We start from the raw sequence: 27,008 nt of genomic DNA on the forward strand, positions 1-27,008 counted from the left end.
ACAAATCTAGTCAATGCCTTCAACAAATCGGTCATTCGGGTCTCCAAACCGGAAACTCGAGTCTCCATGTTTGGAGCTTGTTGTTGCTGGAAACCCGGTGGCCCAAGGCCTTTTGTGGAACTTGGTTACTCCACGAGAAATGGGATGATTCTTCAACCGGATTGTTGAGTGTTGCTATATGGATTCCCTTTGATTCCTCATCGCATTACCACAAAATCAACATTCTCAACCAAGATGCATCACCCAATGGAGATCGGGTAATCGGAGGAGCATGTGCTCCACCACACCGTGCAAGTAGTCACTGACCGTCCCACTCTATTTCGAAATTAGAACATCTAACTTCATACTCAATGATTCCACTTGAGCCGCCAATGAGATACGTGCATCTAACTCATGAAGCCCCGGCCACCTTCTTCTTCTCCCTAGCATTCCATTGGTGGCTATTTAACCCCATTTCTTCAATTAGTTGGTGGGCATCACGGAGGTCTTACTACCAAAAGGTACCTCCCTACGCCCAGTATCCAAGAGTTGCCTTATGCTAGGATTCAACCCGTTGTAAAAGGTCTAAACAATCATCCACTCCGGGAATCATGTTGCGGGCACTTTCTCAGGAGCTCCTTGAACCTTTCCTACGTCTCAAATAGAGACTCCAATTCCAACTGTACAAAGGGATCGAGATCTCATTCCTAAGCTTTGCGATTTTTCGAGGGAAATAACGGGCAAAAAGCTTCTACCATCTCCTCCCATGTGGTAATTGATGCTCTAGGTAATGAGTGTAGACACTGCTTCACTCTCCCGTTTAAGGAAAATGGGAAGCCTCTCAACTTGATTGCATTATCTATCACCCCGTTTATCTTGAGCATATCACACACCTCGAGAAAGTTCTCTATATGAATGTTTGGATCCTCATCGGCCAAACCAATGAATTGTGCGGATTCTCGCAACATGTGGATGAATGCGGCTCACTCGAAGTTCGAGACTGTAATCGGGGACGCGAAATACTCGATTGTGTCCCCACATCTGAAGATCCGGCATAATCGGATAATGTCCTCTGTTGCTCATTTTTGTTCGGCCATATTATTTGACCCTTCAATTTCCAAATTACCTAGATTAGACTATTTTTGCATAGGTTCTTTCCCTTTTCTTCTAAGTGCACGTTCAAGCTCGGGATCTCCTTCAATCAATATTGAGGGGTTCCCTCGGGTCATGAACCTGGAGTTGCACAAAAAGAAAGAAAACAAATCAGTAGGATGATAGAAAAGAAGATGTGAAATAGAATGAATAAATAAATAGCTAAGAAAACAAAATGCAAAGTGTCCCTGAACGCCTATTCCCTGGCAACGGCGCCAAAAACTTGATAACGCCCTTTGCGTATGTCCCGCAAGTGCACGGGTTTGTTGAAGTAATAAAATCCAAGGTAAGTGGGTATCGTATCCACTGGGAGTAGGGAGTAAAAATACTTAAATTGTTTCTTCACTAAGAGAAATATGAATAGTGATTTGTGTGATAAGATATAATGTAAACAAAAGTAAAAGAGACAAGAGAGAGAGCACAAGTAAAGGAGAGGTAAGGCAATCGATATAAATGGGTTACTCGGATATTGATCTGCCTAGGACAATCGTTTCAAGTGCAAAAACCCTCTATTACGCTTCCTAACTAATGCATTAATGGGTCATGGAGATCCTTTTAATACATGGTTAGAAATCTAAGGTCAACCATGCCTAACCCTATACATTTCCCGGAGGAGAAATTGAACAATCTCTCAACCTTGCACTGGTAAAGAATTGCAATGAGTTCTAGGGATTCCAAGTGACAAATCCACTTCCCTATATGTAGACCTAAATCTTTGGTCGAAAGTGAAGGTCCCTAGCCACAATTAAGCCGTAGATGCTAACATCACTCAACGCTTCACTCATTGCACTCTGCAACTAAGCCCTAGCGGAATGTCATCCCTTAGCCCATTCACTCTACTATGACTCGCAAAGAACTCGAGGAATTGGAGGTAGAATAAATCACAAACAGGAGGGAAAAGGGGACACTCCACTACCTCTCGACTCACCCTCTCAACCCTCTCCAATCTAGCTTTGTCTAACTCCTCGTGTGTGTCACTCACTCACAAGGGTTACAAACAAGAACACTCAACACTAGTGTCACTCTAAGGGAGTATTCATACAATCAATGCATTCAAGATTGGAACTCAATAAAAATATTAATTAATGAAAGCATAATAACAGGGTTCAGTGAGACGAAGACATCCTAGGGTTCACAATCCAAGTACCCACTAGGGGGTTTAGCTCTCCATGGAGCTAATAACAATCAATGAAATCTAATATAAAAAGCAATAAATCCATAGAAAACCCCTCGAGTAGTCATGATGATGGTCTTGTCGAGAGTCCTCTACTGCTCCAAAGGTCCTTTGTTCGCCCAAGATACACATCACCGGATCGGTGCCTCACGATGTCGGGGCCGTAGAACCCTCCCAATCCCTAGCCAATATCTCTCAAAAACCCAAAGCAGCCTCTCTCATGTTGGGGAAAAGATAGAGAAAAGAATGCTGAAATCGGGGCTGAAATCATCTTTTAACTGGTTGGAATTGGGAATCCACACGCCCCTGTGGATATTCCACGACGATGCTAGGATTAACACACGGGCGGTGGAATTTCCACATGCCCGTGTGGCTTCTCTGGCCAACTCCTTCTTCGGCCGGCTGTGAACAGTACCTACTACAGTATTTTGCTACATTTTTTGCTACAGTACCCTGCTACAACGCCGGTCCGAAACACTCCCGAAACCATGCTTTCATCGAGGTAACGTAAATGGGCAAACGTTTATGTCATAGATCACTTTGCTTCTTCAATGAACGGCCGCTTTGGTGGGAATCTTGTTACACATGCACAAGCCGGAATACTTACAATGTGACTGCCTTTGTGCCCCTCAAAATCATTGTGCTTGCTTGAATACAAGGAGGTTGGCACACATTCTAGCATCTTGAACCCGACTTATGACTTCGCGTTTGAACCTTCTCAAGATTTCCTCCAAATTGTGCACTCACGATCTACATTAGCTTTTTTCTCTAAGATTCGGCTTCACAAACCTATATGCATGAAAGTAACATAAATACTCACATATTAGTGTTAAAACCCGATAAAAGTAATGCTCATCATAAGGAAAGAACACTTTGCATTCTTATCACACAAGCACTTATCAATTACTTTAAAAATCATATTAACTTAATACTAGGCAGTACACAACCAACACAGAAAACAACAATTAAATTTCCCATTACCTGACCGATTTGCATCGATCCAATAAAAATATTACATTAGCAACATGGCATCAATGCAAAATCCATTAACATGTATAGTTAAATATTTATTAGATGACAACACTAGAACTACTGAGTTCATATGCACTTGTTCACTTAATTAGCAACATGACAACAATAAAGAATCAGGTTAAAAGGTATAGTCAACAACTGTAAAGAGACAATACCATAAACTCTTATGTTTAATTGGTAACACAACAATAATACAAAGTAAGCTCATCGCATATAGTCACATCTATTAGCAACAATAAGACAAATACTTAATCGATCTTCACTTATATGTTTGTGCATCCATGCACTTACCTTAGAAATGGTGCAAGATTAATTACCACCACAAAGTATACTCCACTTGCTAAAATTTATGCAATAATAGAAAGAAACATAATATCTAAGAACATCCTTATTTCTTTCAGATGGAAAAGCCATAAGCCATGAGTGTCACTTCATTATCTAACGCAGATTGCAAGATGATATTTTTATTTTATGGACTTAAATAACAAAAGAAAAAACCTCATATACACTTCATAGAAAACACAAAACAAGGTAGCATCCTTCTAAATTGTTCTAATTAAATGATGCAAATGGAGTTACTTTGGCTTTTAATTGTTAAAAAGGGAGATGGGATTCAGCCAAACAAAAAGGAGTCTACTCATCTTCCATTCATTCTTCAACTTACAAAAAGCACATACGTGAAAAGGAATATTACAAGAAAAGATCGCTAATACACATAACTTTAGCATGCACACCAACGTACACTCAAAAAAACATGCTATTACATACGATTGAAAGACATTTCAAACGGTGATTAGACTTTAGCCTGCCTGTAATTGTGCACACACCATTGTTCGCCACAACATTTGACTAGGAAAGAGATTAGCTTATGAACATCATCAACACACCATCAACATGCTGTCACACCCAGAACCCAGTCCAACCCGACTTGGTGTGCGAACAACAACAGAAAGCGAACCATAGGGAGTGAACCTCACAGACTCGGAAGGCCTCGTAACATAATTCAAGGAAGGCAAAACTATAACAAAACCAACTTAGTTGACAGGATTAAAGACTACTTAGTATTCAATACAAGGGTACAAGAAGTCCAAAGTACAAAAATATGGAAACCAAAGTTGGATAAACACAACTCGAACTTCTACAACAAGGCATGGCATCATTTATTTATAGGCTTCTCAACTACACACTAGTCTTCCATTCTTAATTTGGAAAAAAATTAAAACAACTTTATAAGCTTACTAGCATAGTAAGTGATCCGCTGAAAATTATTTAAATAAACAAAGTTGAAAAATCTCAATTTCAAAATACTGAGAATAATTTAAAGTTTAAATAGAGTCTAAACAAATACAAAACAAATAGACCATTAGAGGTATAGTTCTAAAGTAATACCATTATCCAAAAATATTGTAAGAAAAGAAATACAATATTTCAAAGTTGTAAATAAAAAATATAGTAAACAACCAAAAATTAGCATAAGTCTCGAAAGCATAATTAGACTAAACCAGAAATTTAAGAAGTGTGTTTCGAGTATACCGGAATTCTAGAATAATACAAGTCTCCAAAATCAAAAATTTAAACAAAATACAAAGTATGATATTCTAATAAAAAGAATGCTACCAAAATGTCATTCGCCAAAAAGTTAAAGCCCGTAAATAAGATCACGTAAATACAACAATCCTCAAGGGCTGAGACAAAAAGTTTGTGTTCCAAATTTACTATACATATTATAAGTCATTTATTTTACCCCTAGTGATTCAGTGTAGAGATATCATATGTCATTTATTTACCCCTTGGTGACCCGAGACGTAAATATCAAATGGTCATTTATTATATCACCGAATAGACAAGGTGCTAGATGGTCAGTTAATTATTTCACCGAAGGACATGGTGTGAAACCCGAAATTTCATTTTTTTCAAGAGATTCTTGTCGACAAGGTTAGGGGTGTAACTTCCCCACCAACAAAGTTAAGTACAGCTCATTTGGAGACTAAAACATTCTAGACACAAAAATATTTGTAGAGTACAAGTTCAAAAATTCCCAGTTTTTCAAGCTAATATATACTTAGAAATATTTACTAGATAAAATGAATAAATTATATATTAAAAATTAAACAAACAATACACTAAATCATTCAAAAACAAAAAGTCAAAAGTATAGAGTATTCATAATTTTTCTCAAATTTTCGCATATAAGCAAAAATTCGAATTTCGTGATCCCTACTTTTAGGGAAAAATAATTGAATAGAGAAAAATTACTTACAAAAATTAAATAAATAAAAATCCTAAATCATTATTAGATACCAATCACTGTAGAATTTACATCTCACAATCATCGATATTAACACTTCTAACATGTCTCATTTCAAAATTCATAACTCCAAGAACATACTATCAAATGCAAAGATATTTTGAGGTAAGAAACTTAGGACAACCCTTAACCTTTTCTTTGTTTAATACTCTAACAAATTTAATCTCCAAGAGTGAGAAAAATCATGCTAAACCTGAATATTATCCATTGAGACATCTTCCTTGACAAGTCTTTTTAATAGATCATGACTCCTAATCTACAAATCCAATAAATTTGAAATTTGTAGTTTGAAAGTTAAGATGGTTAGGGATATTTTCATATTGAGCACTCTGGCCTAATTGGACTTATTGAGTCTAGAATTTACTTCTAAATCTGCAGGACTCACACAATGATACCTTTTAGGACATATCAATTAGAATGTATCGATGTCTCATAGAATGCATGCCCAATAAATATGAAATTTCTCGCAGTACATAGATCGACAAATCATTACAACTTTTCAATCTTCTACAAATTTTTATGCTCACGACCTCCGAATCTAGGCCACAAATTTCTTTTCTTTAACCCTTATCATGTAACTTGCAAATTCACTCAAGCTAATTCCATCCATGAAGCATAAAATGCCATATTCTCAAATTTGCGTAAATCCAAATGAATAAACCTTGAAATATTAGCTCTAAGTCACCAAATGATCTAATTTATTTCCAATTACCATCCTCACAATTTCAGGAATATATCATCAAAGAAAGACTATAATCTCCACCCTAGATAAAAAATTGCATGATCCACTTTCAGGAGAATCCAAAACATTGAATAAAATTTTAGATACAAATACACCAACAAAGATATATATAGTTAAACAATAAGTAGAGGTTATAAACAAATGGATAGTCAAACAAATAATTTTGTAGATAAGTAAATAATAATTACCAAGTAATTAACAACTGACTGGAAGGAGTAAAAGAATAAATAACTAAAATATAAAACTTGAAACATATTTGAAATAAAATAATTATCTTATCACATGATTAAGCAAGAAAAAAGTAATTGACAAAAAATTAAATTATTTAAATAAACCATCTATTAAATTTCAGAAAATTTTATAATTTCAAAATAAGGAATTCTACTAATGGATTTTTCACAATATTCATAATGTGGAACTATCTTTTCTTAATAAATAAATAAACATTCAAATAATATCATAAATTTTGTAATTAATATTTATCAAAATAATAGGTTTGGATTACTTACCTGGTACATCACAAAATTCCAAACCCAATTCGAACAATAATTTCAGCCCCTTGAAAAAGTCATATAAAACAAGCAATAAGAATTAAAATCCCACCACGTCTAGACTTAAAGCAATAAACATCACAAGGTTTAAAAGGGTTGATCTTCAAAGGGGAGGAGTAAAGTAGGCCAAAAATTTTACGTTTCTAACAAGAACTCGCTGAGTGATAAGTAACATTATCTCTTACCACTCTAGTTTCTCTTCATTAAGCACAAGCTTTTGGCCATAACCTTGAAGACACACTAGGCAATGGTGTAAAGACCTCTTTCTCCTTCAAAGGTAGCTCTCACTCTCTCTAAATTAACCATATCAATTTCTTGTGGATTTCGGTTGATCAACATGAAGAGCCTTCCATATCTAGACCTTTAGAGGCAATTATTTTTGATAAAATTAGCATGATTATATCATTGGCTCATCTCACTCCACGTGCAACACTTGGATATGACTCGTATCAACTTGAGCAAAGATGTCAAGTAGCATGTCCCTAACACTCAACAACCTTACTTCCATAAATGAGCTGCACTTGTCTTGTTGTAGAGTTAGAAAAGATTCCTCCTTTAATTACTCATCTCAACTTCTCATCTCTATCTATTCTTGTTATCTCTTTCAACCACATCGGTGTAGAACTTAGATGCACCATACGGCACACAACCAAAATTTCATTGATCCTCCTTCCACCACCGACACCCTCATTGCTCTCTCTCTCTCTCTCTTCTTCTTCTTCTTCTTTCTTTCTTCTTTCTTCTTCTTCTCTCCCCAGAGAGAAAAAGGTAGAGAAGGATGCTATACTAGTTTTGCTCCACCTTAACACTAAGATGACAACGAAGCATCAACAAAACAAGACTTAATACAATCCTTAATTCATGGCTTTTGCATGGAAAAAAGCCAAGAATTCAAGGCTTGAATGGCTTTTACAACTAAATGGGGACAAAAAAAACCTAGATCCACACATGCCCCTTGCTAAGAAGCCACAAACTTCACATAAAGCATTAAAAAATTCATGCTATTATATTATCACAGCTAATGAGTGCATGAAATAGTTATATTTTGTATTGTAAATCCATGTATTATTTGTCTTCATGCATGATTTGTTCTATTTTAGTGCTATATGGTGAAGTTTGGGCTTAATACCAAGGTAAACATGGGTTGGGAGAAAGGAAACAGTAAAACTATCATGATTCTAAGTGAAACAAATACAAAAGATCAATTCCAGATAAAAGCACAGCATTAGCACTAGCGTGTTAAGAGCATGCAGAACTTTGGATAGAAGAATCTAAAAAGCATAAGCTTTTGCATGTTTTATTGAGCGGAACACAAGAGTGCTCTTTTGCCATGTGGATCTCTGGATGCCAGATTTTCACACAATTATCGAGCCTAAGTACTAGGAATGATCAAGATGAGTCCAACATACTCAAAGCACAACTGTGCACTAGCATGTTACCCACAGTTTAAAAGCAGAAATTTAGGTTTTATGAGGGATCTTCTGACAAGCTTTCTATAGGCAGCTAGGGTTCTAATTGGATGGTAAAGATAATTAATCCAAGATGAGAAGATGTTGCTCCTTTGACCAATTGTGTATTGGTCTAGATAGCATTATCTTCTCCAATCTGAGAGTTTCCACCATAATTCACTTGAAGAATAGTTTGAGGGAGTTTCCCATTATATTTTCAATATGTTCACTTGTATTGGATTGTATTAGGATTCTTTACACCATGAGAAGCTAAACTTCATTGGTGCCTCATGTCATGACTCTCAAGACTAACTTTATTTGATTTCTTTCTATTACTGGTCTTGGTTTTATGTTGAATCTCCTATGTTTTTTCATGATTATGAATGCTAGCGTGAGAGCCCCAATTGCATATTAGATAAACATGATTAGGGATTTAAAAATTTGATAAATGTTAGGGTCCCACTATAAGAGGTAGAGGATGAGTGCAGCTTAGAGATAGGGGTGTATCATGTCAAACTCATTGAGAGTTAAACCTAATAGTGGGATTCACAGGGCTTTAGTGCAATCATTGGATAATTATCATTGTAATATAGGATTAGAGTTTAATTGTCTGGACCAAAGGGGTTATACTATTCTATGAATATCCACGGGCCGAGAGTGATCAAGCAATATTCAATACAAGAAATTAAATGCAAGGATGTCTTCAGGTGATTGAGTTTGAGGGTGTCATTTCATCTCCCTTAATTCTACCTTGAATTCATTATCTCCTTTTTAGCTCTTAATCTTCTAAATTAGGATTAGCAACCGATCAAATCCCTTCACTAGATAATTAAACAACAACTAGTGTGGATTCAAATGCCCCAAATACGTACACTTTAATCTGCTTATGACTGATGCATTTGTGGAGAAATACACAAAATTAAGGGTCTATCAAAAGCCTTGATCAGAATATATGCTATCTACTTTTTAGTTCAGAAGTAGTTCAACTGGAATACTGCATTAGATACTAGATTTTGAATTAAATGGAGCCCGTAGTCCAATAAAGTTTAAAGTCAAGACATTTTGAATGTCTCACACTCGTCTTTCACAGTGGGACCAACGCCACTGGCCATGAATTCTTTGGCCATTGTTCAATCTCCATTGTTTAATGCTTAAAATAATTTTATTTATGGAATGTGAGTTTTGATGTCATGATGCTACATTGCACGCCATTTTCTAAATTCAAAGAAAAATTTATGAAAATGTTTAGATATTTAAAAAGCAAGGAAAGAGAATAAAGGCGTAATAAGAATTTTGAGACCAAACTTCAAACTTTCTTATATCACACCAACATAAAAGGTAATAAAATTGACATCAAAAATATTTCTTTTATAAAAATAAGCAAAGCGCTTTTTATTCAAAACACAAAAATAATTCAATAAAAAAATTTTAAAACATATATTTGATAACTAGACATTCTTCAATTTTCTTTTTTTGATATAAACTAAGATATTGCTCCTTTATATCCTTATTAAGCGTTGTTGTTGTATATATATATAATTTTCTTTTGTTGTTATTGTTCTATTAAATTTATATTATTAATATTATATTATTGTTAAATATGTAAATTATTAATTTACTTCAATTATAATTAATTTCAACAATTACAATTAAATACTAAAATTAATGAATAAAAATAAGCGAGTGTAACTAGCAATAGATAAATGTTTTATCATTAAATATTAATTAATGATAAATATATTAGTTAAATAATGCCCACTAACCCATGTTGAGGGAATGAGGATTCCCCACGACAGAGGCGAGGCATCGTACCGTACTCCCATTCAATTATCAAGCAATGTACGAAACATAGGCAAGGGCATGATTCATTCTAACCACTATTAATTTTAAATACTAGTTATTGGTTGGGTGCTCTACATTATGCATGCATTGAATTACATGAAGTATATTTAAAGATTTATCCTTATATTTTTGTATAGGCTCAATATTTAGAGTTTAGAAAATATATCAAAATATAACTATGTCACAAATTCATAATTTGTAGAGTTTTTATGTGACTTTTCAAATATTGTGGACTTTATGACTTCTGGTTGAATTAGAGCCATTTTCATTTTAAAATACATGTGAGTTGATTTTAATAATGCTAGTTTTATATTACCAAAATTTAAAAGATATTCTAAACCAAAGAATGATTTTAAATGCTTTTCTATATTGTTACTTTTGCCATCTTAAGTTTCTTGGAAAGAGGATTAATTGCGACTTCTAGTTGAATTCGACCATTTCATTTAGAAAATACGATGTGAGTTGATTTTAATAATGCTAGTTTTTATAGTACTAAAATTTAAAGATATTCTAAACCAAAGAATGATTTTAAATGCTTTTTCTATAGTTGCTTTTGACCATTTTTCAAGTTTCTTGGAAGAAGGATTAATTTGCTTTGGTCTTTCAAAAGTTTTTAGTATTCTTTTAAATCGAGTTCATAAATTGACTTTGGCCTTTTTGATTGTTTGGCTTTGTGTCTAGAATGTGTCTTTATAGATGGTGGTTTTGATGGATCTCAAAGACTCATCTTGAATAAACTACCAGGGTCTAATTTAATTTGTACTAGGCAGTCTGGAAAGATTTGGTTTAGAAACTAATAAAGCTCACGAGGGTCTAATTTAAATTTCCCTCATTGATAGCTAGCTCAGATTAAATATGATGAATCATCAGATGCTAGATTTGAATTTGGTGGACGGTAAAATTTCTCTTTCAAATTTGAAGAACTATGGGGACAAGTTTTGAAACTCAAGCTTTTACAACAATCTTGTTTTGCATTTAGGAAATTATGGGAGTCAAATATGATTTGGAATTTAGTGGACTATGAAGATCTGGCTTAAATTTAGTAGACTGTGAAGACCATTTAAAGTTTGAAATATAATGAAGGTTTGATTTAGAATTTGATGGACCGTGAAGGTTGGATTTAAATTTGAAGGACCATGAATCCTTCATTTATAATTTGAAAAATTATGATGAACCAATTTGAAATTTAAGTAATTATAAAAATCTAATCCTTAGATTTGATGGAGCACAAAGGTCCAATTGAGATTTAGTGAATTGTAAAGATCCAATTTGAAATTTCATAAAGCACCAAGATTTTGATTTGAATGTGGCAAACTACAAATGTCCAATTCGGATTTGATGATTTAATTTGGCTTGATTGACATAGTTTTATTTGAGTTAAATAATTATCATTAATTTGATTTTCTTTAATAGTTGATTTTGATATAATCAATTTAGTTGATTCAATTTAATTAAATTGATTTCATTAATAATCCCATTCAACTAAGTTTGAGTCTATGAATAAGTCCAAATACTCTTTCCAACTTGATCAAGAAAGGGTATTTAATTCACTAGGACATTTCTTCATCAAAAGAGTCACGAAGCCTATTCAACATCAAAAGGGCTCACAACTTTGATTACCGTCAAGGCTATGCAAGTTGGTTTCATTATCAAAAAGATACACAAGCCCTTTTTCTTTACTTAAAAAGGACTCATAAACGTGTTTCATTATCAAAAAAGGTCCATAAACTTATTTTCCTTAATTATCAAAGGGCCCATGATCATTTAGCATCAAAAGGGCCCTTTCGCTTGTTTTAGCATCAAAAAGCCCTGCAAGTCATTGAAAGGAAAATTAGTCTATCTCCTCATCTTTAAAACATAATTATTCTCCTAATGAGAGCTAATTTCACATATTTTCACAAACAATCTTTTACCATTTGCATGCAATTTTCATCTCATTTCTACTTTATTTAGTGGTTAAATTGGTTTTTATTTTTCTTATGAATTCCTACCTATTGGAACATTTTGGGAACATAAGGAATTGTTGTGTCATAATTTAGATTAATTTTAAGACAAAAATGTTTTTTCCTACAAGATCCACAATAGTGGATACAATCATGGAGTCATCAGTCATTTCTTGAAATAAACTTAGCTAAATTGGAGATTTCCTAAGAGACCCATGGCCTAATCCATGCCTGTGGATGGCGCATGAATCAACATCAAAGACGCGCACTGTAGCAAAATGGTGTCATTGTAAGTTTCTATAACAAGTCCAGAAGAATCCTCAAGGTATCAATGCTCTCGGGGTTGCCCTGTGGATGCTCTATTTCTATAGTTGTTATAGGCTAGAATGTTAGGCTTTGTAAACATTTTTGGTGCCCTTTTAGGTAAGCTCATGCAGAACACAAGGAGAATTCCTCACCCGACCACCTCCTCCAAAATCAAGGGTTTGTTAACAAGCATCATTACCATCTTGGAGGTTCCATGCCAAGAAGGAAGTATTTAAGGGTGTCATTTGGAGATATCTATAGCTAGCCTATTTCTCTTCTCTCGATCTATGTTAGCAAGGGATTGGGGGTGTAAAAGAAGAATCCATCACCTGTACTTGGATCAAGGATGTTTTATTAGTTTACTTTTGATGTTATCTTCATTTGATTGTATTGTGAACATCTTTAGAATTAGTACTTGGTTGTTTGTTGATACTTGTGGGATTGATGAAACCTCGTCAATTTGGCCAGCACCCTTCCATGTACCACAGGCAGCATCTCACTCAAGATAACTCATAGTTTGAGTCATCTTGAATCAATTCTTTGTTTTCTAACTATAATCAAGTAGTCTGGTGAAAAATTACGCAAGTAATTGAAAGGATCTAACAAATTTGAAATAGGCACCAGAGAAATGCTTCCCTAGGATTTTTGGGAAATACGAAAATCTAACTAATGCTTCCCTAAATCACATATGACTACATGATGCTTTTGGGGATCCCATTAGATTTTACCAGAATCCTAAAATTAGATAAATTCCTTTCTCAAGAAACTCGATGCTTAATCCCATACAAACCGCTGGCATTGATCTTTCTCTTTGAAATTTCATATGATTTCATGGAACTTAGTAGAATACAGAGATGGGGAAAATTAATTCAGAAGGAAAAATGCACACCTCCTACCTCAAAGCTCACCCTCTCAACCCCTCTTCAACCTTGGTGAATCTAACCCTAGTAGAGTCTCTTGACACATCACTAGTGTGATTAAAACAAATAGTAGAGCTCTCGTTAGAATGGAATGCATGCCATTAAAAGACAAGGTTGAAACTCAATATCAATATCAAATTAAAGAAAGTAAAAGTTATATTATTTGAAGAATAAATCCAAGAGTTCATATATCCGAGTACGCGAAAGAGTTTAGCACTCCATAAAGCAATACAATTCAATCAAAATAATTAATGAATGCAATTAAAATCCATAGAAGAAAGCCTCTCAAAATCTATGAGTGATTGGCTTGATGAATAGCTCCTTAAGCTCAAAAGAATCACTTCATCAGTAAGAGGTGCGGAGCCTCGATTATAGTCTGGGTGACTCCCTTGATAACTTTCACAATGATGGAATTGATAAAGATTGATGTAGGAACCTCTTCTTAAATACAAAGATCCCGTCTCCAAACCCTAGCCACCTTCTTGAATCTAACATACGGCAAAAGATATTAAAACACTGATGTATTCTACACAAGTGCATGGATCACACACAAGTAATAGAGTGGTACCCCGTGAGGGGTAGTTTTTTCGAACCACAAGGACTGAACTTAAAGTACTAATTTATCTTCTGTTGTTTAGTTAAACAAAGATTGGATTGAGGTTGAATTAAACCAATCGACAAAGGAGGGAAACAATGGTGGTGACAGGGGGATTAGAATTGAGAATACAACAACAAAAGAGCAATGCCCAAGATGATTCCTATGAGTTATAGCATGCTGACTTAATTCTAAAGCCTACCAGGTACATTCTATGGTTCAAGTGTGTGCTTAAGAGCAATGTTGCATCTATGGTTCTCAAATATACCAAGTTTTCCTAGGATAACTAGATTACCTAAGCAACTATGCAAATCAAACACATCAAGTTATGCAAGCACATGATTAACACAAGAAACCAAAAGAACTCTATAAACATTAAAATCATGTAGTCAAAGCATACAGAACAACATAGTTCATATCCCGGGGAATCGTGGATGGTTAACCCCTCATGGATAATCTTTCTCGTTGAGCTTTGTATGCTAACCCCACTTCTCTTGTGCCTCCAACTCATCCTTGATCCCTTTAGAAGGTGTGGTGAAGCCTGATCTTCGCTCTCTCAAGGTTCTCAGGTGGAGATTAGAATTCCCAAAACAAAGATGAAAGCAAACCCTAGAAATTGAGTTTTTGTCTTTGAGCTCCACACGGGCTAGGCACAATCATGCTTAGACCGTGTTTCCATGGTAGAGTTTTGAGTGAATCGATTAAGTGCTCGATAGGAATTTCTAGGAGGAGGCGGCCATGCTTTGGACCGTGCTTCACTTGAGCATGATTGATATGCCCGTTGAGTTTTATGATGCGATACTCAGTTATCATAATAAAAGTACCCTAGTGAGTGGGTAGTAGTATCTATAGGGAATAGTGTGCTCGGAAACACAAGTATTGCTATCTAAGTATAGTGAAAACCAAATTGTGATTTTTGAGTGAACAATATCAATGCAAATGAAAGTAAAGAAAAGAAGAAAGAGACGCAATAGAAATAAGGAGAGGTAATCGATAGGAAGATGGAGTACTCGAGCATTGCTCACCCTAGGACTATTGTTTCAAGTGCAAGACTAATTATTATGTGTCCTAACTGATGTTTAATGAGCCGTGGAAACTCAAAAACACACGGTTCCAAACCTAAGGTCAACCCTTAATAACCCTACACTATGCCCGCGAAAGGGATACTCTGACACCTCACATCGTAAGGATGCTTAACGCCTGGGATGCCAAGTGATAAACCCTATTTCCTAATACTGATCTAACCCTTTGGTCCAAAGTGAAAAACCCCTAGTCACTATTTAGCCACAACACTAAAGATTACTTCTACACTTCACTCGTTGCTCACGAACTAAGCCCTCAATGGAGTTTGTCTCTTAGCACTTCACTCTATTATGATTGTAAAGAACTCTTGGAACATGGAGGTAGGATAAATGACACCGAAAGACAAAGGGGACGTTTGACTACCTATAAACTCACGTTTCTCGACTCTCTCCAACCCTAGCTTTTGTCCAATAATAATGGAGTGTCACTCATTCACAAGGATTACCAATTTAGATTCTCAATCCCTAGTGTCACTCTAAGGGAAAATCAATTCAACAAGCATTCAAGGTTGGAACTCAATTAAAACATCAATTAAAGAAACATAATAAGAGTCAATGACACAAAATTGTCCTAGGGTTTACAAGTCCAAGTACCCACTACGGGTATAGCTCTCCATGGAGCAATATATAATCAATAATGAAATCAAAAGTAAAAGAATGCAATCCATAGATAAAACCCCCTCGTAGTCCGTATCGATGGCCTTGTGGAGCCGTCTCATCTTCTCCAAAGGTTCCCTTGTCAAGCCTAGAGTACACCTCGCCAATCGATGCCGACCAAAAGCTCCCCCCAGAACTCTCCTCCAAAGGAACGCTGATGTCAAAGGCTGTAGGACCACCCAATGACTCTAGCCCAAAGTCTCTCAAACCCCTAGCCCCTAAATGCCTCCAAAGATTGGCAAAAGATGGGAAAAAGATCCTCTAATAACTCTCAAAAAGCAATATTTATAGGGGCTGAAATCGGGCATCCACACGGCCGTGTGGATTTCTAGAACTTGTTTCTCACGGACATGAACAGAATCTTCTACAATAATTTTGCTATGGTAATCAGCTACAATACTTTCACCGAGATACTCCCGATTACACTCTTTTTCATCGAGGCTATATGAATGAGCACACATTTATGTGGTAGATCACGTCGTGTCTTCAATGAAACCACATTGACGAAGCTCTTGCTAGTATTGCACAAGTCAAAAAAAATGAGTGTGACTGCCTTTGTGCCCCTCCACTATATATATTCTCTTGAGCACAATGGAGGTTGGCACAGACCCACATGTCTTTGAGTACAACTTGTATCTTCACCTTTGTTGAATCTGAGAATTTCATCAACAATCACATCCACGATCTAGTTTTGCTTCCTTTTCTTCCAAAATTATCTCCACAACCCTAAATGCACAAAAGAACACAAATACACATGTATAAGTGATAAAATCTGATAAAAATGATGCTCAATGTAAGAAAACAATACATCTTAATACTTATACACAAGCACTTATCAATGATCTTGCTAGGAGCATCCAGCACGTTCTTCCCCTATGAGCCATATTCAAAGAATAGAGGTGAGATGGAAAAAAAGCAAGTTAAGTATAAAAGAACTTTAGCCAGAAATTTCTAGGGGGAGGGGCACGAGCAAGCTCCAATCGTGTTTGGTCTGGTGACACTCCCTTGCAAGCTTTATCACTCAGTCGTCATGAGCCTGGGATATTTAGGGGGACAACATGATTATGCTCTTCCCGTGCTAAGCTTGAATACTTAGAAATTTCTCCAATCTTCACCCATTTGGTATTCTGATTCACTCCAAATTGCTTCGAGCTCCCTAATTCCTGCATCATTGACAAATATACCCAAAATAACACCAAACGAATACACAAATGTGCTGAAAGGAAGGCAAAAGCATGAATTGAGGGTAAGCAAACATGATATGAGATGCACTCATCAAACACACTAAAACAAATAAGGCTTATAGCGGTGGGAAAAATCAACTGCTATAAGCCTCATTTTAGCCCTAATGCCCCTATAGTAGGAGATATCCAATTAGCTTCTAAATCCTTAGTCACTATATGTTTTTAGTGACGAAAAATCTTGCCGCTATAAATTCTATTGTGGTGGAATATTTTTGCTGCTATAATTGATTTAGATTTATTTAGCATCCCTATAGTGACAAAAAAATTTTGCCATTATAAATTCTATAGTGACGGAACATTTCTACCGCTATATGTCCCATAGAATTGTTTAGTAACCTATAGCGGTGGAAAAATTTGCCTTTGAAACCCTTGTAAATTGAGTACATACTTTATTAGCTAATCAAATCTGTTTTTAATATAAACAACCAAAGATATATATATATATATATTTGAGAGAACATGAAAGATAACATTAATATTTTAATTTATTAATTAATGAACAACTTCTTTTTTATAATCAATTTACATATTATAAGCAAACACAAAAACATATGCGCACACACACATTACTAGTCTCTCATCATAACAACAAAAATATATACATAAATATCAAGCACATAAGGCCACGGGGGCTAAAACTTTTCTACAATGATATCTCCTCTAAAAACACGTGCTTTCTCATTTGGCAAAGAGGGGCATGGCAAAGTTAGGCACCTCGATGACATCGAACTCTAGTATCACCAATAGTAGCCTTTCCAATGGGCAATTGAATTGCATTGGATTTCTTTTTCTCCCAGGAATTAGTGTTCCAAATACATTGCTGCAATCACAACAATAAGTGCATGACTATTGTAAAAAATTACAATATAAAATACTTCTTGGATATGAGCACAGATTTCTGACATAAAACATGCATGTTACTAATGGAAACTGTGGGGTACAACAGCTGAATTTCTAAGGTAAATACTATAGAAAGAAACGATCACAAAGTAACTTGCTTTATACCTAAGCATCAACACCTAAAGATACTACAATATTAAGATTATTTTCGAAAGCTAAGCTCAATTATCACTATTGGAATGGAGGATTGTAGAATCCTTTTATTGTCCCCGTAAAATGGAAGGCTAAATAATTTGAAGTAGGAATGGCGGCATGGAAGTTGTCATCACCTGCAAAAGACAATGATCACATGAAATTAATGATAACTCATCAAGAAATTTTATTTAGTATTTTTTTAATAGCAGCTTACCTTGAAAGTCATCATATTGAGCAAAGAGACCTTTCCTCCACAAGCAGACATCACATAATAATCGTTCTTTGAAAGTGCTATGCAAGGAACTACTTCTTCAGGGTTTGTATTTGAAACATCATTGGTCATCACAAGACCGATGTTTGGCTGGCATTGTTGGGGAGCAGCACTAGCCATGGTCTTTAACATAATAAAGTCAGAAATTTTGTATGTCACACAAATATCAATCAAATAGACTGACACAGATATGAGTCCATTACACAAGCTCTTAACTAATATAAATAACAAACAGATTTCAGGTTCATACCTAAGAAATATGGATATAATAAATTTCAATTTGGAAGATTCTGGAACTGTGCAGATATTGCTTCTGTCAAAAATTTGACAAGATGCTTCCTACCAACCTCCGATTCCTTCTTTAGCTCAATATAATGAACTTGCACATGATAACTTGTAGATTATTCAGAAAGTAGTTCATACACAGATATTAATGTACCTGCAAGGTCAAAATATAATAAATAAGCTTCTAAATAGTTCAAATAACCTAATAATAAATTACAACTTCAATAAGAACGACACTAGAATCGCTAGTTTTCTCAATCTTTGTAAGTATGTCAGAAAAGCTATCCACAAGATTTAAATCAATTAAATGCAGGCCCCACAAAGTATATAGAAAGGAAATGAGACAAACACCTTCGCAATCTTCAGAAGCTATGAATTATATCATTTGTTTGAAGACAATACATCTAGCAATGGGGAAAAAAAGACATAAGTCATTCCTACAGGAAGAAAGAAATTATTACCTTTACGAGACCTGTTTGAGATAGACCAACTTCAATTATGACAATATGGCATTTGAGATCATGTTCACTTGCATATTTATATTGTTTAGTTAAACTTGGGTCTAACAGAGGAACAAGTTTTGCCTGTAATTAAGATATTTTTAAGTTATAAGGAAAATAAACCATAGTAACTTTCATTGGGAAACAATTGTCTGATACGTTTCACGTGAATGATTCAGTAGACCTTCAAATTTGCTTGCCATAACTCCGCAACAATTTCCATGCGTTCTTGAAGCAGCCCACCTTCATCTTTTGAGCAGACAAGCATACAGATATGGTTTTCACATCTGTATCACATTGTGGCAGGTTGTAAAAGTTCTTCAGAAAGTTGTGAGTAAACTTAAGAGAAAATCGATTTAATGATAACGGAGAGATCAAACCTGAAATTTCTAATATCAACTGAAGAATGAGGAAATATCTTTTCCAATGCAAGGCTGACTCCAACTACATTCAGAGAGTAATATTTCTATAAAAGAAATTGAAAAATGTGAGAGTACGTCTAGTTTATTTTAGACTTCTTGTAGATATAAAATAGGGAGCATTCTTTTAAAACAAAGTAGGGTTATATATATAACTATTTTTGTTTACTTATATTTTGGTCCTTATTTAAGTAAGTGTGACTGGACATACCTATTTTATGCTAGATTTGGCCAAAGATATTACTTTACTATTGATTATCCTTGTAAATTTTCCATGGAGGAGCGTGAGATGTACTTCATGGCTGTTTAATCACCAAATTCCTAATTAAAAAATTTTCAATTTGGGGTCATGGCTGCAAAGTTATAAGGGCTATGACCATATGAATAAATACCTCACAACGTTCATAGGAACATGGCTAATTAGGACTTACTCATATCTTTCAGAATAAACAAATATAGAATAAAAGAGAAAGTAGAACAAAGAAAGAACAAAATATGGCGAAAAGAAAATTATAGAAAAAAAAATGGAACATAATACTATAGATATAAAGAACCCAAATATACTGAAGAACCCACCTTTACTCTCTCTAGATTGAGTAATGAACTCTTTGACCGAAGATCTGTGGATTTTCAAGTTAAGATGTTATTACGAAAGACCATTAAAACTTCTGATCAATAATTAATATATAATGGTAAATCTAGAAATTTTCAAATTCTGTCATACCCAATTCCTATGTTTCAATTGAATAGAGAGAATGGTCTATCAAAGGCACAAATAAAGACGTGCAAATAGATGGCATAAAGCACAATAAATGGCATTCAAGACTTAACATATAAGTAGGTGAGGCCCCTCCCCATCCTCCCCCACCTGGTTACCACCCCTAAAAAAAAACTCAGCATATGTGACAAAATCACCTCAATGCATATCTTTTCGAAAAATAATATAAAATAACCCAGTTTACTAATCTACCTTATAAAAGTGCTATGTGCCTATGATAGTTGTTATCTATGGCAATGACTTAAATATTGTCGCAGCTCCTGAAAAACTTCCAAAAGCAATAAGCTATTTAAAGAAATAAAGAAAGTTGAAATCAAAGATTTTAGGAAAAAAAAAAAGGTGTCTCAGCTTGGTGATTTTACTTTATTTTTTGGAACAGTCAGCTTGGAGATTTAGTTTTTAAAAAATTAAACATTTGCTTTTTTAATGAACTTATCTTTTTTTAAAAGGTTTTAAAATAATTTTACAGGGATAAAGCATATCCATTCAGTATCCTTATAATATCCCTATGGTTGTGAAATTGCTTGATATAAATAAATATTTATTCTGAATTTTAAGAGAAAGTGATAAATAGCATCTCAATCATGAAAGACCATACACTAGTGTTATTGAGGCACCAATGCTTCTTGTTAATGGTATACAACCAGATATAGCATTTTCTAAGAGCTTATTAGCAAAGTTTAATCATTCAAACACAAAAGCATTGGAATAGAATCAAGCATATAACTTGATTTCCTTGAAGAACAATTAAAGTAATTTTATTTTATTCCAATGAATTTAGATCTCAACTAATCCGCTAAGCAAATGCAAGAGATATCTATCCGATGCCCATAAAGCTCAATCTCAAATAGGTTATTTATTTATAAACTCAAATTTTGTCTGGAGGCACTGATAGCTTATAGCATTATGGCAAAATTAAATGATAATATAAAAGATAATGACCCAACAATATCATCATTATCGCATTTCATAAAAAAACAAAATATACTAATCATCTTGTAGATCTAAACTGCAAAATCATGCTAAAAGGGAAAAGGAGAAGGAAAGGCAAGTCTATATTCCCATAACAAGTTACCAAACCTTTAAAAAGGTAGATTTTCTAACAAAGTAACACTAAGAAAAATCAGAACTGAAACATGGGGAAATTTTGAGATGAAATTGTCACACTCATGCTGACACAAACACAAGCTAACTCCAGGTTGACATAAACACAACAAACATTCTCCTGCCTTGGGAATACAAATAGATGACCACATGCCCTGCTACACATCATTTGGATTTATATAAGAATATAACAAGGACATGGTACTTGATTCTAAAATGAAGATTGCTATCCAATCTTCTAAAAGAAAATTTTCAAGAAATAATGCACCATAAAAATAAAGGTGCGGGCATGGCACAGTCTCTCACTTGAAAATAGAGATCCATATAAGAGATCCATATAATAATCTTTAGAAGGGGGTAGGAGTACATCTGCAAGAATATTTTTTTCAATCCCCTACACTCTTAAATAAGTTAAAAGGGCTGACACCTCTTCAAAGGCCTTGTGGGTAAATTTATTTGCAAACTTTTGTAGTTATCATACATGGTTTTTCTCAATCAATATTAGAAAAGAACTAAATAAAGACATGACAAAACCTGGAGAAAGAGCCCCTCTCAATCTAGCAAGGGTTTGTTCTGTAGATCCACAAAATCTTAAGTCCGTTGTTTGTAATATGTCACGTGTTACTGTAAAAGCATTACTATAAACAACCATTATTTTGTTTATGAAAATGGCCCTTCAGACAGGTCATGCATCATCTTACATACTTACTCATCTTTGTTCTAGTTTGGAAGAAGAGCATTTTACAAAGTGTAATCAGTCGATTCTTTTCATGTCGTGCTAACAATTAACTTAAACATCATGTTTTCTTTTAAAAAATTTGGTGAATTGACTTAATATTCAACTTAATTTCAAGATGAATTCATAATTATATTTAATCTAAACAAATAATTCAATGTATGAATACAAAGCTTTACAAATCACCATGGGAAATGATTTTTTTTATTATCTACAGTTCAAATAGAGAAAAAATTACATGAATTCCTAGTAAATAATCAACATATCTATGATCCAAGCCAAATCAAACACAGAGACCATCAATGATCTAAGCTTCAACAAGCATCAACAAGGATTTACACCAATAATTCCATTAGTTCACCGATCAAATAACATGATACTAGTATCAAAAGAATAAGATGAAAATAATAGCAAAATGAACTAGATCAGATACAAAATCTATAAGCGAGATCCCAAAAAAGAGCGAGATAAAATATCAAGGTGAACATACTCCACATTAGAGGGGAAACGCCGGCATCGAAAGAGGAGCAGCGATAGAAGAAGGAGGCGGTGTCGCACTTCACTTACCTGAGAGAGTGAAGGGGATTTCTCGCGGAGGTTTAAGCTGTCGGAGAACATACATGGCGATGAGATCAAGGCTCAGGTGGAGAACAACATGCTAACCACAACGGAGGCGAAAGCACCTAAATGAACAGAGAAACAAGCTAGAGCCCTCTTGTTCTCTCTTCTCTCTCTCTCTCTCTCTCTCTCTCTCTCTCTCCCTCTTTTCCTCTCTTTATGCCTTTTCCTTTTTTTCTTTTTCTTTTCTTGGTCAGTGGAATATAAGTAAATAAATAAATATTTTACTAAATACAAATAAATAATTTTTTTATTAAAAAAATACAAAATCTATATACGGTAAAAATAAAAATGAGTAGGTGGGGTTGTGATGTAATTATATTTGTCATAAAAAATTGGGGTATCTATAATTAATATTTATGAATTATTACCTTTCAAAAAAAAAGAAAATATATAATTAAATTGTATGAATTAATTCTATTAGAGGTGTGGTCACATGTCAGACTGTTGTTTAAATAAAATACTAACAACAACAATATGTTTTTTTTAGTTAATAGAATATCGGAGGTTAAATGAAATTATATATATATGTGTGTGTGTGTATCTATGATATATGGAGCTGCTTGGTTTGATGGTAATCATACTCAAATTCCGTCAACAATGTCTACTAATAACAATGGAATATTTCCATAGTAGATTTCCGTTGCTTTTATCCTTGATTTCTTATAGTGACAGCTCTATTATGTTGTTATGATTTATTTATGAATAAATAAATTAAAATATATATGTTTAGTGATTTTTTAAAGTATAATGGCCAGGTGCGGACAACATCACAAACTTACTACAATAAAAAATTATCCATAAAATTCAAGATAGTAAAATATTTAAAATAAATAAATAAATAAATATTTAAAAAGTATTTAAAGTTTGTTAAAATTTTCTGAAATAAAAATCACCCATAAAATTTAGTATAATAGATTTTTTTGTTAATAATTTTTAATTAAATAAATGATAAAAAATAGTGGAGATACTTGAAATATAATTTTTTTAAATTTAATATATATAGCGGATAATGCATGGATTTTGATGTACTCTCCGTAAGTGCACGGATCATTACAAATAATAGAGTGGTACCCCCTATGGAGTAGGGTTGTCTAGCAAATCACAGAATTGGTTTAAGAATTACAAAGGTTGGAAAAGAATAACAAGATATTGATTTGTCTAGGATCGTGTTTTTGGTAACAAGAAATTAATGCCTCGGGACGTTTCCTATGTGTTTGAGATATTGATTTGGATATAATGCCTACCACGGTACATTCTAAAATACTTGTGGATGCTCAAAAGCTATGTTGTATCAATGACCCTCAATTACGTCAAGGGTTGCAAGTGTAAGTACGGGTTTCATACACATCAAGTTTTGCAACTACGCTAGGTAATTGCAACAATGGCAATCCACACACGTCAAATTTTATGCAAGAATTTACATAAATCAAGCACATAAGTTATGCAAACACATGAAAAACACAAGAATGCATTAAAACTCCATAGGCAAAAAATAGCAAGTATTCAAAGCATCAAGAACAACATAGTTGAACATCCTGGAGCACTGTAAAATGGTTAGCCCCTCATGATTTGATACAAATGAGAAGAAGGAAAGGGAGAACTAGGTGAAGAAATCATGATCCCCCTCTTAACAAATCCCTTCTCAAATGTGCTTTAGAACTTCATGAGTGAGCTAACTCCATTTCCCTTGACCCCCGAACTCTACTTTGGTCCCCTTAGGCGGTGCGGTGAAGCTAATCTTCATCCTTATTAGTGGTCCCCCGGTGGAGAAAAAATCTCCAAACAAAATATGAGGAGAAACCCTAAAAGTAGTAGTTAAAAGGGTGTTTTCGGGCTCGACACGGTCTAATCATGGTTGTGCTCATACCGTGTTTCTCTAAGAGGCTCTGACTGAATCAGCTAAGTGTTAACTAAAGATATTCACAGGGAGGAAGCACGATCATGCTTCACCCGTGCTTCGCTTGAGTAGGCCGTGGAAGGAGCATCTGCGGCGTGCTTCCCCTGTGAGCAAATGAAGCTACGATTCCAAAGGAAACCACGGGGACAGACATGACCATGCCTCGGTCGTGCGTGCCCTGAAAGCACTCCCCTAGTTATCCAGCTACTCAAGCAACTTTAGATAGTGATAATCATTAAGGCAAAGCACGATCGTGCTTTTCCTATGCTTCGCTTGGACACTTAGAAAAATTCTTCATTCCTTCCTCGTTGTCCTCGAATTCAGTCCTCATTTCATTAAGCCCTAATTTCCTGTACTATGAAGAAAACACCTAGAACAACATCGAATATATAAAAAATGTGCTAAGAGGCAAGCAAAAGTATGACTTGGGAGTAAGAAAAACATGATATAAGTTGCATTTATCAGATTTGAAGCAATAAAAACTATTGTTAAAAAAATAAAAAATAAATCTGTGTCTATAGTAGCTAATTTAAAAATTTGGCACTAGAAACACATTTATAGCGGCTAATATAAAAAATCCATCACAATAGTGATTTATAATGACAAATTTATAAATCTTCCACTAAATTTAGTCACTATAGGCCAACTTTATTATACTGACAATAAAGACTGACTCTTTTTATAACTTTTTGTCGGGGTTCTTTATGGGAGCATAAGTGCGTGTGTGACTATCTGTGTGGACCCACACAGTCATGTGCAGGCTGTGTGGATGCTCGTATAGGGGCACACGGCCTAGCGCATGGTTGTGTGGTGCAATGCGTGACGTTCTGTCTTGCTAAATTCTTGGACTTCTCTAATAGAAAATGTACACCGGTTGGTAAATTGCCTTGTAACCACCTTTGTGCCATTCTAGCTATGGGAAATTGATCTGAAACTCCTATGTAAATCTCCTGAGCTTGTGTAAATGCGCCCCTGGCTTGTAAAAAAGCTCTAAAAGTGCTCCATACCTCTATCTTTGCTTTCTTTTTTCTAAAATAACTCTCACACAACCTAACTAAACTAAAGAATGAAATACAGACAATATGAGCACACACACATGATAAAAACCATTGTTTATATACAGAAAAGAATATCGTTATAAAATAAATAAATAGAAAAAATATATTTAGGGATTTCTTAAAGCCTAATGGTCATACGCCGACAGCATCACAAACTTACTAAAATAAAACATTATCCATAAAATGCATAATAATAAAATATTTAAAATAAATAAATAAATAAGCAAAAATTTGAAAATTATTTAATGTTCGTTAAAAGTTTTTGAAATATAAAATTCTCCATAAAATTTGGAATAATAGATTTTTTCGTTAATAATTTTTAATTAAATAAATGATAAAAAACAACGAAGATCCCTTAATTATAAATTTTTTAAATTTAACATATATATAGCGGCTAATGCATGGATTTGTTGGTATAAAACTATTGTTGAAGAAAATAACAAATAATCTTGTGTCTATAGTAACTAATTTAAAAATTTTCCACTAAAAACAGATTTATAGTGGCTACTATAAAAAATCGCCGGTTATAGAGATTTATAATGACAAATTTTTGAATTTGCCGCTAAAATTAGTCATTATAGGCCAACTTTGTTGTAGTGACAATGAAAATTGACTCATTGAATAACTTGCTATCGGGGTTATTTATGGGAGCATGAGTGCCTTTGTGACTATCTATGTGGATGCACAGTCATGTACAGGCTGTGTGGATGCTCGTATTTGGGCACATGGCCTATCAAATGGTTGTGTGGTGTAGTGTGTGGCATTCTGTCTTGCTAAAATCTTGGACTTCCTTCATAGAAAATTTACACCAGTTGTCACATTGCCTTGTAACCACCCCTATACCCTTATAGCTATGGAAAATTGTTTGAAACTCCCATGTAAATCTCCTGAGCTTGGGTAAATGCCCCTATGCCTTGTAGAAAAGCTCCAAAAGTGCTCCATACCTCCATCTTTGCTTTCTTTCTTCTAAAATGACCCTCACACGACCTAGTTGCACTAAAGAATGAAATACAGGCAATATGAGCACACACACATGACAAAAACCATGGTCCATATATAAAAAGAAAATATCATTATAAAATAAATAAAATAAAATAAATATATTTAGTGATTTTTTTAAAGCATACTACCCATATGCGGACAGCATCGCAAACTTACTAAAATACAAAATTATCCATAAAATTGAGGATAATAAAATATTTTAAATAAATAAATAAAAATTTAAAAAGTATTTAAGGTTTGTTAAAAGTTTTTAAAATAAAAAATTATCCATAAAATTTCGAATAATAGATTTTTTCGTTAATAATTTTCAATTAAATAAATAATAAA

At 34.3% G+C, this 27,008-nt stretch overlaps 1 protein-coding gene and 1 non-coding gene across 7 annotated transcripts; one reads left to right on the forward strand and one right to left on the reverse strand.

The window, feature by feature from the left end:
• Window positions 1-585: 585 nt before the first annotated feature.
• Window positions 586-694, forward strand: LOC120268476. The gene has a single exon (XR_005538951.1). It is a non-coding gene; the product is annotated as a small nucleolar RNA R71 (small nucleolar RNA).
• A 17,843-nt stretch (window positions 695-18,537) lies between these two features.
• On the reverse strand, window positions 18,538-22,829 carry LOC120265727 (eIF-2-alpha kinase GCN2-like). Of its 6 annotated transcripts, XM_039273695.1 has the most exons (6): window positions 22,594-22,829; window positions 20,062-20,105; window positions 19,447-19,510; window positions 19,251-19,353; window positions 19,028-19,150; window positions 18,538-18,720 (listed from the first exon to the last, which is right to left on the reverse strand). In XM_039273695.1, the coding sequence occupies exons 1-6, from the start codon at window positions 22,719-22,721 to the stop codon at window positions 18,712-18,714; spliced, it is 471 nt and encodes a 156-aa protein (XP_039129629.1). In that variant the 5' UTR covers window positions 22,722-22,829; the 3' UTR covers window positions 18,538-18,711. The 6 variants fall into 6 exon arrangements, 4 of the variants coding, with proteins under 4 accessions (XP_039129629.1, XP_039129636.1, XP_039129623.1 ...); XM_039273702.1 differs by lacking the exon at window positions 18,538-18,720 and having other exon boundaries at window positions 18,809-19,150; window positions 19,447-19,532; window positions 22,671-22,829; XM_039273689.1 differs by lacking the exon at window positions 18,538-18,720 and having other exon boundaries at window positions 18,809-19,150.
• Between the last annotated feature and the right edge of the window lie 4,179 nt (window positions 22,830-27,008).

Source organism: Dioscorea cayenensis, chromosome 1 (genome assembly GCF_009730915.1).
Source record: "Dioscorea cayenensis subsp. rotundata cultivar TDr96_F1 chromosome 1, TDr96_F1_v2_PseudoChromosome.rev07_lg8_w22 25.fasta, whole genome shotgun sequence".
Lineage (NCBI taxonomy): Eukaryota > Viridiplantae > Streptophyta > Magnoliopsida > Dioscoreales > Dioscoreaceae > Dioscorea > Dioscorea cayenensis.

Excerpts from the sequence above, each read along its gene's own strand:
- LOC120265727 (XM_039273689.1), bottom strand. The coding sequence starts at position 22,721 with ATGTTCTCCGACAGCTTAAACCTCCGCGAGAAATCCCCTTCACTCTCT. Across the intron at positions 19,511-20,061 it reads TCAATCTAGAGAGAGTAAAG|TTGGAGTCAGCCTTGCATTG; the intron begins GTGGGTTCTTCA and ends CTCTGAATGTAG. Across the intron at positions 19,151-19,250 it reads TATGGCAAGCAAATTTGAAG|GCAAAACTTGTTCCTCTGTT; the intron begins GTCTACTGAATC and ends TCTTAATTACAG.